Below are 18,453 nucleotides of genomic sequence, written 5' to 3'. Positions count from 1 at the left end.
CAGAGTCTGGCCTCTAGAACTGAAAGAGAAGAATTTTGTTTTAAGCCACCAATTTGTGATAACTTGTTAGAGCCGTCATAAGAAACTTATATCGCTGGCAACAGAGTTGATTAAGAACCGACATAGAATTCTAAGGACTTACTACTGGATCTAGTTCATTATGTCATATCGCTTTTTCTTGAGGTTGAGTGCTTTCCTGAAATTCTTCAGGCCTCATAGCTAAAAAAAAAAAAAAAAAAAAAATAAGTTTTTTGTTCTCCTTACCCCAACACCCACCGCCCTTGGTAAATTCACACATCACATTTAGCAGTGGGCAGAGCTTGAACTGTCCTCAGTAGGTCTTCAGGCCCTTTGCAAATAGACTTCTGTCTGGCCTGTCCCCACCAGTGTCAAACATACCCAGATATTCACTCACCCCCTGCAACGTACTGTCTGAACTTTGAATAACATCATAAGAAACTCACCCTGAGTCTAAGGCTAAAATCATCCCAGAGTTTCTGACAGTCGTGCTGCATTTGTACAAATCAGTCATACGTAGTCAGTTATCCTTTTCTCTCCACTACTCTGTCAATTCTTCAAGACCAGGGACTGTATCCCCATTTCCTAACATGCACTTGGCAGCTAGGATGTTCCAGTCTATGTTTGATTCTTGTAATTCCACAATGATAGAATTTTGGATACAACAGATAGACTAGTTTGAGCATAATGAATCTTAGTAGATAGGTTAATTATCGAGTGGCCATTACCATCCAAAATCTTAGAAGACTATAGCTCTTTGTTTTTGATAAAGAGAAAGAGATACCCGCCTTACCCCCACACCCAATCCTCTCACCCCGTTCCTGATACATACTGAATCTTGACTTTAGGAATCAGATTGTCCTGGGTTTAAATCTCAGTTTTGTCACCTATCAACTATGCAACTTTGGAAAAACGACCTAACCTGTCTAAGCCTCGGTTGCAAAATTGACATTCTATTAATTGCAGGGTTTATTGTAAGTATTAAATGATGCCTAACATGCTGCTTGGTGTGTAGGAAACATTCCAAAAATTATATCCACTTATTCTATGACTTCTTTCCATATGCTCCTTTTTAAAAACGAGAGGCCGAGATTGTTAATGTCCTTTGGGGACACAATTGGATAAATGTATCTTAAAAGAGGGAGTTAACCATCCTACAACCAGAGCCTACACTACAGTGGAGAGAGTGAGCTGAGTCATAAATGTGCAAGGTCAAATCTTGTTGTCATATAAAATGTCGATATCATGTTCATTATGGACTTTTTTGTTTTGATTCTGTCTTTGCAAAATATTGCATTAAAATACTATTTATCTTGACAACCGACTTGTTTTGGCTTCTCCTTAGATTTTGGCCCAAAGCAATGCTTCATTCATTCGCACTGAATTCACTGGCACTTTGTGCCAGTCACACCACGACCTAAGCACCAGAGCAGCCAGAGAAGCCTGCAAGAAAAGACCTGGGATCTCTGAATTCGAACTTGTGCTTTCTAAGCACCAGAACGCCTTACCCGGCCTAGGACAAGAGTAGAGGGAGTGGACTACAACTCCCAGAAGGCTGCGCGGCGCGGAGCCCTCGCCGATTGGCTGAGCGGTCCCCACCCCCACCCTCGCTTCTGCTTTGATGACCCAGGGCAGCAAGTCCCGGGGCTAGTGTGCTACTGAAGCCAGCTTCCTAGTGCAGTCTCACCCAAGCCAGGAGGCTTCATGGCGGCGCCAGTGGTGTCCCGGATGGTGCGGCGGGTCCTGAGGTCCAGCATCCGGAGCTGCAACTCAGGAGCTCCAGTGACGCAGCCCCGCCCCGGGGATCCCTCCCAATCTGCAGCGGAGGTGAGCCTGCCCGCGTCCCGGGAGAGGATGGCCTGGCAAGCTGACCCTGATTCCGAGAGGAGCACTCAGGGCCGGCTGAGGCTGCCGCTTCTGGGAGGGACCCCTGGGCGCTTGATTGGGGGTGAGGAGAGGAGTGGAATGATATTCTCTAGATAGACTACCCAGTCTCACCCGCTACCCCAACGGGTGGGGGACGCTCCTTGGGGTCTCACTTAAAAATCTCCCTGCCCACCCAGCTGTGCAACCCTTTCCGGGTGTGCGTTGCTACCAGAGGTGGGGAGCAGGTGGGTAGGACTTCGGGTCCTATGAGATGTTGTTAGTACCCCTCTCAGCGCTGCCTCACACTCAACCTCTCCCTTAAACATTTTCCTCCCTTTCCCCCAGTGGAGGTGCGATCAGGTGTATGATCAGGTGTTCCTGTGACACCCTGCTGTATAGTGTGACACTGACTAAAAATGTCACCTTGGTGCCGCCAAGTCAGCTGTCACTTCTGTAGTCACAGGGCTCTGACTTTTTTTGTTTCGTTTTTATTTCCCATAGGAGGGTTCAGCCTCCTTCTAGAGCAGCATGGGCTCTTCCAGGTTAAGGATTCTGGTATCTCTTTAGGGCTGGGATAGGCCCTGTCAGTCCTTGACAGCACCCCTCAGAGAGATTCCTGTCACAGCACATTTTAAGTTTGTTGTTCTTTTGTTCATGTAGTTAGGGAATAATTTTGGGAGAAGCATCGCTTCTGCTGAAAACCTTTGCTGAAACCTTATTTGTAGAGCCATCTGGTCATTCTTTCCCCATGTCCTAGCACAAGGCTTCATATCCTGGCTTCATTAGATCACGTTCCCCTCCCACCCCGCACTACTGCTCACTGAGGGGGTGGGCCTCGGCTTTACTTGGTTTCCCCAAATCTGATCTCCTCTGGGATCCTCAGATGAGCAGTCTGCATCGCTGGGAAGTGGAGAAGTTTTTCAGTATCCTTGACCTCTGAACTCCATTGAGGGAAAAAGAGGAAGGCAAAGATTGCTGAGAGATCTTTAAACAATTCAGAAAAAATGAAGTTTCTTCTTCCTCCTGCCCCTAACTTATTTTGTACATAATTTATTTTGTACATCATGTGAAGTTAGTAGATGTCTGTATTTCAGTGGTGAGTCCTTATTGAAGTTAACTTCTCTGAAGTCACAAGCCATAAAGTAAGGGAGAAGGTACTCAAACTGTAGAGCCTGTGCTCCTGCTTCTTCCCTGTGGGGAGAACAGAGAGAGAGGCTGCCCCTACGCTTTCCTTTATTCTGTAAGGGGAGCCGTAATTAGAATATGGACTCTGGAGCAGAATGCCTAGAGTTGAATCCCAGCCCTACCACTTACTAGGTGTGTGAACTTCACTTCTCAGTGCCTCAGTCTTCTTGTCTGTAAAGTGGGAATAATAGTGTCTGTTCCATCAGGGGTTATAAGGATTAAGAGTTAATGTGCATGCATGTACACACACACACACACACACACACTTAGAACAAAGCCTGGCACATGTAAGTGCTGTTATATATATATATATATATATATATGTTGCAATTATTATCTTTGTTGCCACTCAGGAAGGGAAGGGGGATAGGGGTTCCAGATGCCCTCACGCTGGCAAGCTCTGGGGATAGGCCCATGCTGTGTCCCATTAGTCCCCTCCCATCTGGACATTCAAGCTAGTCTATTTGACCTCCATCCTGGGTGTTCCCCAGTAGGGTTATTCTCAGCAGACGGGTTGCTCCTTGAGTGCTGGATGCTCCCTTGGTTTTCTAAGTATTTCCCCACATTGCTTAACGTGGTGCTCTGCAGGCAGTGCAATTAGTGGATGTTTTTGGCTGTTTGAAACCCAACTAATGAGGGGTCACCTGGAATAGTAGAGCAGTGGACAGGGAACCCCAAGTTTTCACCTTTCCTCTGCCTCCAATTTCACGCGGCTCCTGGGGCTGTTACTTCCTCTCTCTGCATGTCTTTAAAACCAGAGGGTTGGACCAGCCCATCTCTGTACAGTGGGGGTGGGCACAGAATGTCTTTAACAGAATCTCAGAGGTGAGACAAGTCTGGACATATATATGTTCAACCTATCCCCAGAGCTTGCCAGTTGGCAAGAGCAGGGGTGAGGGCCTCTGGGACCCCTATCCCTCTTCCCATCCTGAAGGGTGCCTTTTGCCACACCCGCCAGAGGGCCCTGGCCCTCTGGTTTGGCATGGGGGTGTGGGGTGCTTGGAGAAACAGAGCGGAAAGCCACTGGGCACCTACCATTTTGAGCGTCAGCGTGTAGGTGTGAGAGAGGTGGGAGCTGGCTGTGAGGACGGTGGAAAGGAGGCCTGGGGTTTGCTTTGAGGAAGGTTGAGCAGCTTGTACAGGTAGAAAAGTGAAGTGGTGCTAGGTAGGTAAGTGGGGAGGTGGGAAGGGAAGACACAGCTACCTGCCATCCTGATTGGGGTGGCCAGTCTACTCTGCAGGGCTTACCCCTGTCCAGAAGCACGACACCCATCTTTCTCCCTCTCAGGCTCCATGCAGCCATTGTTGGGGTAACAGACAGTTGGCCTCCAGTCCTGGGCCTGCTGTCTCAGGGCAGGGGAGAGAGGGACTCTGTGCAAGGCAGAGGTACCCAGCTGTTCAAAGGGCCAGGAAGAGCACATGGTGGAGAGGGGGCTCTGCAGGGAGCAACTGGGTGTAGGAGAAAGCAGGAGGGGACATACAAAGGGAAAGAAGTTGGAGAAGAAGCAAGGGATGATCTTGACTCCCACACCCCCAGCTTCTCACAATCTTTGCTTCAGTAGAGTGTGACACTCCTTGATGGGAGCCTTAGATGTGAAGACCTCACACTGAGGGTGGGGATGAAGGGAGGGGGAGGAGCTAGGCCTGGGGCTCGGTCCTCTCACTTAGTAGAGCTTGATTTTGCGGCACCCAGATGTACATCATTGCAAAAGCAGGTAAATCAGGGCTACTGACATTGGAGTTTGGCATGTGCTTTTTCTCCTGCACAACTCTGCTACTCTGTTACACTCTAGCTATTTGGGGTCTGGCCTTTGTCATTGAAATTAAATGTCCAAGGTTAGTGACTGACTAGTAGGGGAGGCACTTTGAGGGTAGGGTCCCTCACTTAACTCACTCCTTTACCATCCTTCCCCACCGCACTCTTCCTGAGTCTTCACTGGGTAGGTAGATAAGAGATAACTAGTAACAAAAGGTAAGCAGCTGGTTATTAGCACGAGTAGTCGTGGTCCTGAGTGCGGCTCAGACCCCACTGTCCTGCTTTGGGTGGTGACAGCAGTTCCGAAACCCCAGCCATGGCCCTTCTGCCACGAAGTAGGGTTGGAAGGCCAGGGCTGGAGGTGCTGACCAGAGTGGGAAAGCTAGTCGCAGCACACACAGCTGGTGCTCGTGAATATTTGCTTGACGCCTGAAAATATGCAAGTAGGAGTTATATTAAGAAAATGGCAACCATCATCTATTTAATACCTCCTCTGTGACGGGAACACCTCCAGTTGAGTTAGGTAGAATTATTAAGCATACTTTATGGATGAGGAAACTAAGGCTTATAGAACTGGGTGACTTGCGCAACAGCCACTTAGTTAACAGAGCCAAGCTTGTAATTCAGGTTTACCTGACCCCAAAGCCTGAGCTCAGAACCACAACAACTCCCCCTGGAGCAAAAAGGCACCTGATCCTGGTATGGCTGGGCCAGTGGTTCTGAGGTCGGGCTGCAGAGTAGGAAGTTGAAGCACAGCGAACAAACAAAAAACCAAAGCTGGGGCCCATCCTAGAGCAACTGAGTGAGACTCTTTGGTGGGGCTCTGGCATCAGTACTTCTTAGAAGCTCTTTGGGTGATTTTGACGGGCAAGCAGAGCTGAGAACCACTGTGCTAAGCTAAACCACCTTATAGTAGAGCTCAGTCTGAAAGTGAATGATGACCCCCCCATGTAAATGGGTTTTGCACACACGGCTTTTCTCTTTGGATTAGGGACCTGCCTCTTTGTTCCTTGACACCGTGATTTGACACTTGCTACCACCATACAGTGTAGACTCCTGGATACGAATCAGGCAGGAGGGTTTCTCACACAGGGTAAACCGCCCCGTCCAGGCTGACGCCCTGGGAATATGAACAGTTGAGGTCATTCTACTTCTGACACGTCCCAGCCCTTCTGGACAGGGGAGAGGCATTGTTTACTCTGGTGGTAATTCTCTCTGGGCTCCTTTGACGGATACTGGTATTTTGTGTTCTGGTGGGTGTAAGGGAAAGGAAAAACACTAGAAAAACGAAAGTAGCACGTTCAGTGTGGGAGGAGAAAACAGACAGGGTTGAGGCTTATTAATATCCAAGTGATGAGTTTGCAAGCCTGGGGGGGGGTGGGGAGAGAGAGAGAGAGAGACAGACAGGGAGGGATGGAGGGAGGGAGAATGAGAGAGAATGTATGTAGGAGGCTGGGTCAGTACCGAGTCTGAATGAATTTAGATAAGGTCACTCGAGGTCTCAAAAGAGAAAGCCAGCCTGCCTAATTCCGCTCTTGATTGCCCTATTACACTGCTTCCTCCCTGTTTTTGCTGAGTCACACTCATTGGTTCTCTCCCAGTTCCTGGATTTATTTTGGCTTCTCTCTCACCCAGCCACCTCCCCTATACGTTAAGAGGTGCGTGAGGCAGGGCATCTTGGCAAAGTGAGGAGGTGAGGTTTGAAGTGACTAACGGTAATGAACTGCAGAGAACTGTTGATGGGGAAGAGGGTGCAACTCTGCCAGAAATCCACATTCCCAGGTGTCTTCTCTCCTGGACTCTGTCGGCCAATGGGACGCTTGACTGCCGCGTCCCTTGCCTCAGCTCCCAGGTTACCGACGGAAGTGCCCTGAGTGAGCAGAGAGGGAGGCAGGCATTGTTATGATGATAGCAGACTGCAGTGCAGAGAAGTGACTGCTGCTTGCTTGTCCTGGGCCTGGGAGCAGGGTTTCTGGGAGGATGTGGGAAACTGGTCTCCTAGTGAGCAGAGTGAGGCCAGTTTTATGGGAGCCCCCCCACACACAGACTGACCTCCTGAGTCAGTCTATGGCTCTTGGCTGTACGTTAGAATCACCTGGAGAGATTAAAAACACAAACGCTCAGAGATTAAATTTACTTAGTCACCGGGGGAATTTTTTTCTTATGCTTCCCCAGATGGTTGTAATGTACAGCCAGGGCTGAGGAGGTCACTGAACTAAGTGTTTCTCCCTCCTGGGTGCAGGTGAACAGTTAGTTACCCTGGACCTCAGGCAGGTGGGCCCACGGTCTTCTGCTTTCTTGATAATCCCAGGTGTTTACCTACCAGCTTCCTGGATCTCTTCCCTTCCCATCGCCCATTACTCTTTTTGTATTTTGTAACTGGAAAAACAGGCCTTCAGGAGTTAGGGAAATTTGCTAGTATATAAGGTCACACCTGTCCCAGAAACTGGGGGTTCTTGCCCCCCACCCAGAGCACTGTCTGTAGGCCTCATGGATGACTGCCGAGGTTATGATTTCTTCGTTCTAAGGATTCTAGAAAAATGACTTCTCTTTGCCTTGTGTACCATCCCACGTACCTTCTCGGACTCGCCCTGTGCAATTAGAGGAAAGAATTTAGATCTTGGAATCAGAAGATCTGGATTTGAATCTTAGTTCTGCCAACGGTGTTCTTGGGCCCCATCCAAGCCTTAGTTATAATCATCCTCTGTGGGGTAGGTGTGGGAATTGAACAGAGAACATGTTTTTGGAACTTTAAGATGCTTTGCAAATGTGTCTTCTTGGAGCAATTATCTCATTAGCATCTGTCATGACCCAGGAATGTGCTCTCAAGGCAGGAGAACATCCTCCATTAGACTTGGGAAAGAGTGAGGTCGGCTGCCTCCATTCTCTCTCCAGCAGGAGGCTGGGCCTTGCACGGACCCTGCAGCAATCTCCTCCCCCTTAGGCTCCAGACTGTGGGTGCGTAATCCTTCATTCTAGCCACGGGTAGGGTGAAGGATAGACTGGAGTAGTCTTTGCATGTGGTCATCCTGGCCCCTTCATTCTGTCTTCCTCGCGGCTGGTGGCCTCATTTCTTCTGCAGGTCTTCCTGGTGGTGCTGTCCTTACCCCAAAGTCGTTCTGCATGAGGGGAGCCCTCCCCCGGTATACCCTTCCCAGCTGCTCCTGATGGCTTGGCCTGTTGGGTGCTCCTGGGCAGGGGGGATGCCCCAAGGAGCCCAACCAACAGGGAGGTAGTTAAAGGAGCCAGCTGTGTGACACCCAGTCCCTAGAGTTATTCATTTTGCTTTGAGCTCCTATCTCCTGTTGTAAAGGTAAGGCAACCCAGGAGAAGAGGCTCACCGAGTCCCAGGCAGTGGAGCAGTGGTGTCCCCATCCCTCTCTGTTACCTTCTTCCTCCCTCCCTCCTCTGTTCTGGACCTGCTTGCCAGTCGGTGTGGTTACTAGGTGCCTAGTGGCTCATTCTCTCCCAGTGGCCCGTCCAAGAGATAGTAGCGATGTTTGTTCCTGGACAGGCTTCCTTTAAGGTGGGAGAGGGAGGGCATTATGCCCTGCAGTGGTCCCACAGCCATGGGCCGAGTGCTGGAACCTGGGGACAGGCCCTTCCCCTCAGGCCTGTCTCCCAATCTGTGAACCAAGGGCCCTCGCAGCTCCCCCAGGACTGTGGAGCCCATATGGATGGAAAAGTTAGAGGTGCTGTACAGATGTCAGAGATGAGGGACAGGGTGGTTGATGAGACAGGGATGTGTCCCCATGGTGGACCATCCCCAGGTGGGCCATCCCCAGCTGAGCTGTCCCCAGGTGGGTTCTCGCCAGGTGGGTTCTCCCCAGGTAGGCTCTCCCAGCTCCTCTCCTCCAGCCAAAGCATACTATCCACCTTTCCTCCCTACCCTGTCACTGCAGGAGCTGTCCAGGCGGAGGCAGTTCCTGAGGGAGCACCCGGTCCCCTTCTCTGCCTTCCTCACTGACAGCTTCGGCAGGCAACACAGCTACCTGCGGATCTCCCTCACCGAGAAGTGCAACCTCAGATGTGAGTCTTTCCCGGGCCCTCCCTGGGCTTCCGTCCCTCTGTTGAAGCAGCTTCTGCACTCTCCAGGACCAGGCATCCTTCTCAATCCTCCCAATTCCTCTGTCTAACTACTTCCCCATCCGTCCGTCTTCCTTGCTTGCCAGGTGGGCTTCAGGGACACGATAGGTCAAGGCTTAGTTTCATGATCCCGGAAGGGGTTGTACTTGGGATTAGATTTGAGAACAGCCATTGCGGTTAGGATACGATGGGATGTGGATCTCCCACTCTCCAGGATTCTTTCTTCCTCCCTCCTGTGGCCCTGGAGTGCCCAGCATTCAGGACCTGGCCCGGTGGCCGTGCTGGACACTACAAACATGTAAGATACACAGCAGTGCCCATGCCAACCCTGCCAGCCGTGGGGACACCCAGTCTCATGACACAAGTTGTCTGGGGCCAAGCTGATACACAGAGTCTTCATTTCATAATCCCATGCACTCTGGGGGTTTATCACTGGGGAGGGACTTCCAAAATCCATGTGCCCCCTCCCTCCCTTCCTTCCACTGTAGCGCATGATAAGAAAGGTGTTTACTTCATGGCCCGAGAAATGCCTGTATGTGTGTACAGTAAATGTTTAACCAAGCAGTACTGGCACCATGCAGTACTGATATCCTGACATTCTTACCTGTTCTATCCTGGAGCCTTCACTACCTGGGCTAAGTGACCCTCTACCAGATCTTGGCCCAATCCTCGGCAGCACTGTGCCGCGGGAACTGACTGTAGGGCACGGCGCCCTCCCAGCTGCCAGGACTCACCTCGTTCACCTCATTCTGCTTACTCACCCTCAAGGAGGAGTACCTCAGTTTTCCAACCTGACGATAGCCTGAGATAGACAAGTTGTTCATAGGAACACCTGGAGCTACAGAGGACAGTGGCTTTTACCAGGCCAGAGGGTACCTCCCAGCCTCTTTCACCTCATGGCACACCCGGGGATGGGTACCTGTTTGCCAGAACAGATGAATGAAGCAGGGTGAACAACACTAGAGGGAATGGGCCCAGAACTGAGGGAACAAGCGTCTCGGCCTCTGCCTACCCCAAGCAAGGCTCTGCTCTCAGCCTAGTTTATCTTCTTTAACCTGTACCCTCAGCTCCCCGACAGAGGCATATTGCTGTGGGGAGGGAGTGTTCACATTCCATCAATGAGAAAGGTGAGGCCCAGGGAGACTCTGTCCTAAGGTCTGTACCACCGCAGACCTTACTGCTGGGTCTCTCCTCACTGTTAGGTGGGGTTCAGGAGGCGGTGCTGGCCTTGGGGCCGGCAGACCTCTGCCATTATTTCCTGCCTCCACGTCCCTTCTCTTCCTTTCAGGTCAGTACTGCATGCCCGAGGAGGGTGTCCCCCTGACCCCCAAGGTTGACCTGCTGACCACAGAGGAGATTCTGATGCTCGCACGGCTGTTTGTGAAAGAAGGCGTTGATAAGATCCGGCTGACGGGGGGAGAGCCGCTCATCCGGCCGGACGTGGTGGACATCGTGGGTGAGTTTGCCGAAAGCTGTCACCACTGCCCCCAGCTTCTGCCGCGTCCAGCTGAACTCACGTATTAAGACCAATCTCAGCAGCTGACGTTCATTTAGAGCATTATGTGCACTTGGTCCTTCCACCCTCTGACAGGTGCCGTCATTCACATATTGTTAGGACGCGAGGCCCAGAAACGGTCCATAACTTGCCCGAGGCCACAAAGCTAGTAAGTGCCGGAGCCCAGAGGCTTGCTGTCTGTCGCGTTTGGACTGAAGTCCTCCGCAGGGTCAGGAGGCTCACGGTGACCTGGCTCCTGCTGGCCTCTGCGACCTCGTGCCGGCCCCTCGGCCCCCGGTCCCCACTCCAGTCACACCGCCAGGCCTGTGCACTTGCTGCTCCCTTCCTGGGAGCACAGGGCTCACTGCCTACCTCCTTCAGGTCTCTGCTCAGACGTCATCTCCTTAAGGAGGCCGCCTGGAGCGCTCTATCTAAAGGACAGCCCCTCATACAGGTGTTCACTTATCACCTGAAACATAAGAAAAATAAAGTGCGTCACTACATAGACACCCTCCCACGCTCTGTCCCAGGAGTTCACAAGGTACAGCCCACAGACCTAATCTGGGCCAATCTACCTGTTTCTGTGGGGCCTGCGAGCAAAGAATGGTTTTTATGTTTCTGAAGACAGGGAAGAAAACAAAAATCAACAGAATAACATGTACGGCACGTGAGAATTATGTGAAATCCTGCATTCACTGTTCATTAATAAAGTTTTATTGGGACATAGCCACACCACTTATTTCCATGTGCCCCATGCTGTGTTTGCAGAGTTGAGTAGTTGCAACAGAGACCACGTGGCCAGCAAAGCCAAAAATATTTACTATCTGGCCTTTGGCAGAAAAAGCGTGGCAATTCCTACGCTATCCCATTATCTTGCCTTTTTTTTTTTTTTTAATGTTGCAACAGAGACCACGTGGCCAGCAAAACCAAAAATATTTACCATCTGGCCTTTCGCAGAAAAAGCGTGGCAATTCCTACGCTATCCCATTATCCTGCCTTTTTTTTTTTTTAATAGTGTTTGTCTCCTGATGTTACTTGGTTGTATGTTTCTCCTTCTTCCTTCCTTCCGTCCCTCGTTCCCTCCCTCCCTTCCTTCCTTTCTTGTGTTATCTATCTCCTCCATTAACTGGCGTGAGCACTCTCAGGAAGTCGTGGCAGGGTTTGTTCACAACACCTAGGAACGTGGCCGACGGGCAGAAGGTGCTCACTGGGATTTGTAGGAAGAATGGAGAGTGGTTCAAAGTACGATCTCTGAAGTATGACTTACTGAGGTGTGAGTCTCAGCTGTGCCTCTTGCTGGCAGCATACTTTTGGGCCACTTTTAAAATCCATTGCAAGCCTTAGGACAGAGGTCGGTTACCTACCGTAGAGGGTTGGCGCGGGGCGGGAAATGAGAAGGACGTGCTTGCACATGGCTATTGCTCTGCAAGGGGCGGCCTTGACTGCGTCTAAGCCCCAAGTTCAGGAGAGAGAGACCTTGGTTCATGTAACAGTAGATGATGAAATCGGAGAAAAATAAGGGTCCGTGTTCTTGACTGGTGAATCCTCCACCCTCAATCCACCCCAGCTGCTCTGGGTGCGACCCCCCAACCCTCAGCTCTCTGCCTCCCTCACTGGCTCAGGAAACCTCTGGAGTGCCTGGTACTGTGATGGGGCACACGGTGAATGAGCTGCAGGCCCTGCCCTCGAGGTCCCACAGCCCATTGGCAGAAGTAACTAGAAACAGCCATTTGATAAGGAGTGAGCACAGAGAGCCGCAAGGAGGGGCCCAGGGAACCCCTGCCAGCCTCCCCTCCCTCCTTCCCTGTGGCCAGTTCCCTCCAGCCCCCACTGGTCACTTGACCTGGGATCCTGCCATTATTTCTGGGCTGGACAAGCTGTCCCAGGGTGGCTGACCCCCTGTTCCTGGTGGCTCCTCAGAGCCGAAAGGGAGGCTGGCTTCCAGGAAAGGGCTTGAACTTGCTGAACCTGGCGGACTGCCAGGCCCACCCCTGTCGTTCAGGCCACTTTGCCCTCTGGCACCGGTTCCACCTTACATCCTTATGTTCTGTGCCAGGGCCTGTGGAAGAACAGAGGGGGTGGGGATCATTGATGGTCAGAGACGGATGGCTGGGCACAGACATGAGGAGGCAGAGCTCTCCACGGCAGCTGCCGACTTGCATAGTGGGGGATTGGGAGCCAGGGACGTTGGCAGCCCTGTTCCTGCCCTGCGGCTGCCAAGTCGTGTGAACCAGTGCTGGTTCCTTTCCCACCCTGGGCCTCAGTTTCCTCCTCTGTGCATCTGCCACCTTAGGGCTTTCCTGCTGTGAGGGTCTATGGTCATTGGTCCTGGCTGATAGGATGGGGGGCAGGGGGTGATCAGCCTAGATCCTAGTTAGGACAAGCCCCCAGCTGCAGGGGCAGGGTTTCCCTCCTGCCTCCAAGGGGGTGGGTTGATGGGGAAAGACTGCACCCTCCTCTCCCTGCCAGTGCCCCAAAATGAATGGCTGCTGCAGTGCCTTGAATTCCTGTGGAGCTGTGCTTGCTAACACTTTGACATCTCCCAGCCTAGCTTCTTTGATCTTCACCGGAAGATCTTCAGAGCAAATCGGCCTTGAAGGTGGGTGCTGGGAGGGGAGAAGGGTTAGGCTGAGGGAGGGAACAGGAGTCAGCTGGGATGTTCACAAACACTTGTCCCCACCCTCCCAGGTGAGTTTCCAGAGAGCTCACCCAGGGGGCTGTGACACGCTGTCAGGTTTCTCTGAGCCGGCCGTCCTGATCCCTTCCTGTCCCTGCCTGAAGCTGTCAGCCTTGGTCCGGTGCTGCAGGAGTCCCATGGGAAGACAGCTTCACGCTCCCTGGCTCTCTGCTGTTATCTGTGATTCTCTCTCCGAACCCCTAGACTCTCTGGCACTCCTCCAACCCCACTTATGTGTGAACAAGTTCCTCTGCCCCTACTTTTCATCTGAGATGTGTTTAAAGCAGCACTGTCCAACAGAACTTCCTGAGATGGTGGAAATGTTCCGTATCTGCGGTGTCTGATATGGTAGCCGGTAGCCACACGTAGCCTTGAGCTCTGGACAGGACTAGTGTGACTGAGGAGCTGAACTGTACCTTGATTACATTGTAATTCATTTAATAGCTACTCGCGGCTGCTATGTTGCATAGTGAACGTTGGGCAATAAGAAAAAGGGAAGGAAATACACAAAAACTATGATAGTTTGCAGAGCGCTTGTTTTGGATCCTCACTTCAAGAACGACCTGCCCTTGTCGTACAAGCTTTGCTTAGCTTATGAACACTTGGTCCTGCAGCCTTTTCCTTTTATATTGCACTTCCTTTCCTCCCTTCCTCCTTTTTTTCCTTCCTCCTTCCCTCCCTCCCTTCTTCCCTCCTGTTATGTTGAAGAAATGAATACATAGGGAGCATCTGCATCTTACAGCTTCAAGCCCCATGGGAACCCCAATGCAATGGGGGAACATTGAGGGGTTTTGAACAAGGCTGAAATTTTTTATTTCGTTTCATATTTCGATGGACTCTAGTTGCATAGAAATCGATTCAATCCTAATCCTTAGTTGATGAGCTAGGCATCATTTTGGTCCATGCATAGCCTGTTTCATTTATTCAAACATATAATGTATTTATATGTTTTAACAATATTATGAATTCTAAGGCAACCCACTACCCCACCAAATTTTTTTTTTTTTAAATAAAACTGGCAATACCTTTTAACCGCCTATGTGGACTTCTCTGCCCTGTACCTCCCCCCTCCAAGGGAAACACCCCTAAATATTGTGTTTCTCATTGCTTTTCAAAAATGCGATCTAGTGTTTTGAACTTTGCAAGTATCATGCCGTGTGTAGTCATTTGGAACTTACTCTTTTGCCACAATTGACATTCGCCCTGAGTTGCACCCAAAGTTCCTTTACTCTGCGATCTACTGTTCCATTATGTGAACCTACCACACGTTCTCCAGTAGGGTCACTGCCAGTTTTTTGATGTTATAAACATGGTTGTTTTAAACATTTTTATTCTCGTTGTTGTGTCCTGGTGTATAGTTTCTCTAGGAATGAACTGGTTGGGTTATAGAAGGTATGAATGTTTAACTATGGAAAACAATTTGGCATTATTTTATAAAGCGGTTGTGTTAATTTACTCTGTTACCAGCAGCAGAACATGAGACCCTCTCAAACCACGACTTTCCCTATACTCAGTATTATCGTCTGGAGTTTTGCCATTTGATGGGTATAAAATGTTATTTGATGTCGTCTTAATTTGTATTTCCCTGTTTAAGAATGAGGCCACCCATCCCTTCACATGTTTATAAGCCACATATATTTCTTTTTCTGTGAAGTACAGGATCATGCCTTTTGCCCATTTTTCTATTCTATTTGGTTATGTATCTTTTTATCTTGGTTTGGTAAAAGTTCTTTATATATGTTGCAAACATCTTCCATGCCACATTTGGTGTAACAATTCTTTTAAGCAATAGCAGTTCTTACATTTATTTATATATGTTGCAAACATCTTCTCCCAGTTTGAAAAATCATGCCACATTTGGTGTAACAATTCTTTTAAGCAATAGTTCTTAAATTTATCAGTTTTATCTTTTATGGTTCATGCTTTCTGTATCTTGTTAATGAAACACCTCCCCGAACAACTACCTATGTTTCCCCTAAAAGAGTTAACATTTTGCTTTTGGCATTTAAGTCCTTAGTTCATCTGTGGATGATTTGGGGGAATCCAATTTCCTTTTTTTTTTTTTTTCCATGTGATAGTCCTTTCCTCTAGTTCCTTTTTATGAAGTAGTCTCCACTTCCTCTCTAAATCTGCCATGTGGGCGTTGTTCTGTTTGGGATTCTGTTCTGTTCTGTCGGTTTGTTTATCTCTATGCCAACATCCTTTAGTCTTAATCACTGTAGCACTGTATCCATTACCTGGTAGGGCCAGTCCTTTTTATTTTTCAGCAGTGCTTTAGTTGTACTGACTGAGCTTTGCCCATGTGAATTCTAGAATCAGCTTACCAAGTTCAATGGAAAATTCTGTTGGGATTATTTTCCTTTTTTCGTTGTTTTCAAATACATATCACATAAAATTTACCCTTTTAACCATTTTGAACTGCATGGCTCAGTAGTATTAAATATGTCCACATTGCTGTAGAGCCATGACCAACATCCATATTTATAACTCTTTTCATCTTGTAAGTCTGAAACTCTATACCTGTTAAACAATAACTCCCCATTCTCCCCTTTGCCCCCCAGAGCCTGGCAGCCACCATTATACTTTCTGTGTTTATGATTTTTGGCTCCTCTAAGAACCTCATATAAATGGAATCATACAGTATTTGTCTTTTGTGACCGGCTTATTTCACTTAGCATAAGGTCCTCAGAGTTCATCTATGTTATAATGTATTGCAGAATTTTCTTTCATTGTAAGTCTGAATAATAGTTCATTGTATGAATACCATGTATTGATGATCCATACGTTGGTCAACTTGGGTTGCTTCCATGTTTTAGCTATTGTGGATAAGGCTGCTAGAAATACCTCTTAGACATACTGCTTTCAAAGAGATAGTAGAAGTAGATGTGTTGGCTTATCTGGTAGCTCTATTTTTAATTGAGGCACTTCCATACTGTTTTTCATAGTGGTTGTACCATTTTACATCCCTACGAACAGTGATAAGGGTTCCAGTTTCTCTACGTTCTTGCCAACATTTGTTTTATATTTTTTTGATAGCAGCCATCCTAACTGATGTGAGGTGATATCTCATTGTAGTTTTGATTTTCATTTCCCTAATAATTAGTGATATCGAACATCTTTTCATGTGCTTGTTGGCCATTGGTATATCTGCTTTGGAAAAAAATAATTTAAGTCTTGCCCATTTGTTAATTGGGTTGTTTTGTTATTGAGTTTTAGGAGTTTTCTATTATTCTGGATATTAATCCCTTACAGATAAATGATTTGCACATATTTTCTCCCATTCGGTGGGTTGCTTTTAACTCTATGGATAATGTCTTTTGATGCACAAAATTTTTAAATTTTTGTCAAGTCCAATTTGTCTTTTTTTTCCTTTGGTTGCCTGTGTCTTTGGTGTCATCATATCCAGAAATCGTTGTCAAACCCAATGTCATGAAGCTTTTGTCCTATGATTTTTTTCCCAAGAGTTTTATTGTGTTAGAAATTATATTTAGGCCCTTGAACCATTTTTAGTTAATTTTTGTAAATGGTGTTAGGTAAGGGTCTAACTTCATTCTTTTGCCTGTGGATATCTGGTTTTCCCAGCACCATTTGTTGAAAAGACTGTCCTTTCCCCATTGAATGGTCTTGGCAATCTCCTTAACTATCATTTGACTGTAAATGTGAGGGTTAATTTCTGGGCTCTCTATTCCATTCCATTGGCCTATGTGTCTCTCTTTATGCTGATGCCACGCTGTTTTGATTATTGTAGCTTTGTAATAGGTTTTGAAATCAGGAAGTGTGAGTCCTCCAGGTTTGTTCTTCTTTTTCAAGATTGTTTTGGCTATTCAGAGTCTCTTGCGATTCCATATGAATTTTAGAATGGGCTTTTCTATTTCTACAAAAAAAAGTCATTGGGATTTTGATAGGGATTACACTGTTCCTACAGATCGCTTTGGGTAATAGTGACATTTAACAATAAGTGTTCCAACCCATGCACATAGGATATGTTTCCATTTATTTATGTCTTCAATTTCTTTCAGCAAGGTTTTGTAGTTTTCATTCTTAAAGTCTTTCACCTTGGTTAAGTTAATTCCTAAGCATTTAACTTATTTATTTTTGGTGCTCTTATAAATGGAACTGTTTTTATAATTCCCTTTTCAGATTGTCCATTGTTTGTGTATCTGTTGGGATTTTAATTGCATTAAATCTATATATCAAACTGGGGAGACTTAATATCATTTTTATTCATACACCCATCGTCCCACAGCAGTCAACCTCCTTTGCCTTGCTTTTTGCTCTAGATGGCTGACCCCAAGGGACATCATCGCTCAGGGTCCCTTGCCTTTTGGGTTCCTGATGGGTTGAGCCACTGAAATCAGGCTGTTTTTATTGCTCCCTGCTCTGTTTCTACTGGGTTTTTGACACTAGCTGAATTCCCTCCAGAACTAAAACTCCCACAGGTTAGCTTTTCCTCCATAGTGACTTAATTGGACTCCTGACTTAATCCCCGCCCCCATGTCATTTTGGCCTTAGGCACAGTAATGGATGCCCAGTGTTGCTAGTCTGAACACTGTACCACTCATTGTTGGGGTCCTTCCTTCTGCCCATACCCTTGTAAGTAGTCCTTTCAATAAAGTCTATTTTAACCATCTGGGATGAATTCTATTTTATGCTAGGATTCAGACAGATACAGTCTCATTTTTTAAATTATGTTTTTTCATTTTGTTACTGATTTATTCTCCTAACTCTGCTATCAATGCTATAATATATCTATTTAGATTCTTTGGAGTCTTCTATACTAGTAACCATATCATCTGCAATTAAAGACCATTTTTTTTTCTTTCCTATCTGTATGTCTTTAATTTCCTTTTCTTGTCCTATTGCAATATCTAGGATCTTAAGTACAATGTTGGATCGTAGTGGTAGTAGGAAAATGGCTTCTAATGTTTCCCCATTTAGAATGATTTGTCTTACAGGATTTTTTTCACAAATAACTTTTATCAGGTAATAAAGTGTCCTTACTAGTTTACTAAGATTTTTTTTTAATTATACACTTTTCTATGTATGTTAGGATAATCTATGATTTTTTTCTGTGTTATTCTGAATGACATTTATAGCTTTTCTGATATTAAACCTGTAATACATACACCCGCCTCGTCCTGTTATACTATGTTTTACCTACTGTTAGGTTCAGTGTGTTAAAATTTTGAGTTTTTGCATTTATATCCATGAGTGAAATGGACATGTAAGTTTCCTTTCTCATGCCTACTTTAACTGATTTGGTATTAAGTTTCAAAGAATGAGTTAGGTAGTATATTAGTCCCTTTAGGCTGTTATAACAAAATACCAAACATTGGATAGCTTATAAACAACAAGCTTTTATTTTTCACA

At 47.4% G+C, this 18,453-nt stretch overlaps 1 protein-coding gene across 3 annotated transcripts in view; it reads left to right on the top strand.

Moving 5' to 3' along the window:
* The first annotated feature begins 1,632 nt into the window (after window positions 1-1,632).
* The window catches only part of MOCS1 (molybdenum cofactor synthesis 1), a 36,782-nt gene continuing 19,961 nt past the window's right edge, over window positions 1,633-18,453 (top strand). For all 3 annotated transcript variants that reach the window (XM_033102416.1, XM_033102415.1, XM_033102417.1), the window contains exons 1-3: window positions 1,633-1,845; window positions 8,728-8,854; window positions 10,200-10,367. In XM_033102416.1, the coding sequence (XP_032958307.1) occupies window positions 1,723-1,845; window positions 8,728-8,854; window positions 10,200-10,367 (418 nt within the window). In that variant the 5' untranslated portion in view covers window positions 1,633-1,722. The remainder of the gene's footprint in view (window positions 1,846-8,727; window positions 8,855-10,199; window positions 10,368-18,453) is intronic.

Source organism: Rhinolophus ferrumequinum, chromosome 3 (genome assembly GCF_004115265.2).
Source record: "Rhinolophus ferrumequinum isolate MPI-CBG mRhiFer1 chromosome 3, mRhiFer1_v1.p, whole genome shotgun sequence".
Lineage (NCBI taxonomy): Eukaryota > Metazoa > Chordata > Mammalia > Chiroptera > Rhinolophidae > Rhinolophus > Rhinolophus ferrumequinum.
Note: the sequence above shows the minus strand (reverse complement) of the source record. Positions and strands in the feature narration are given on the sequence as shown.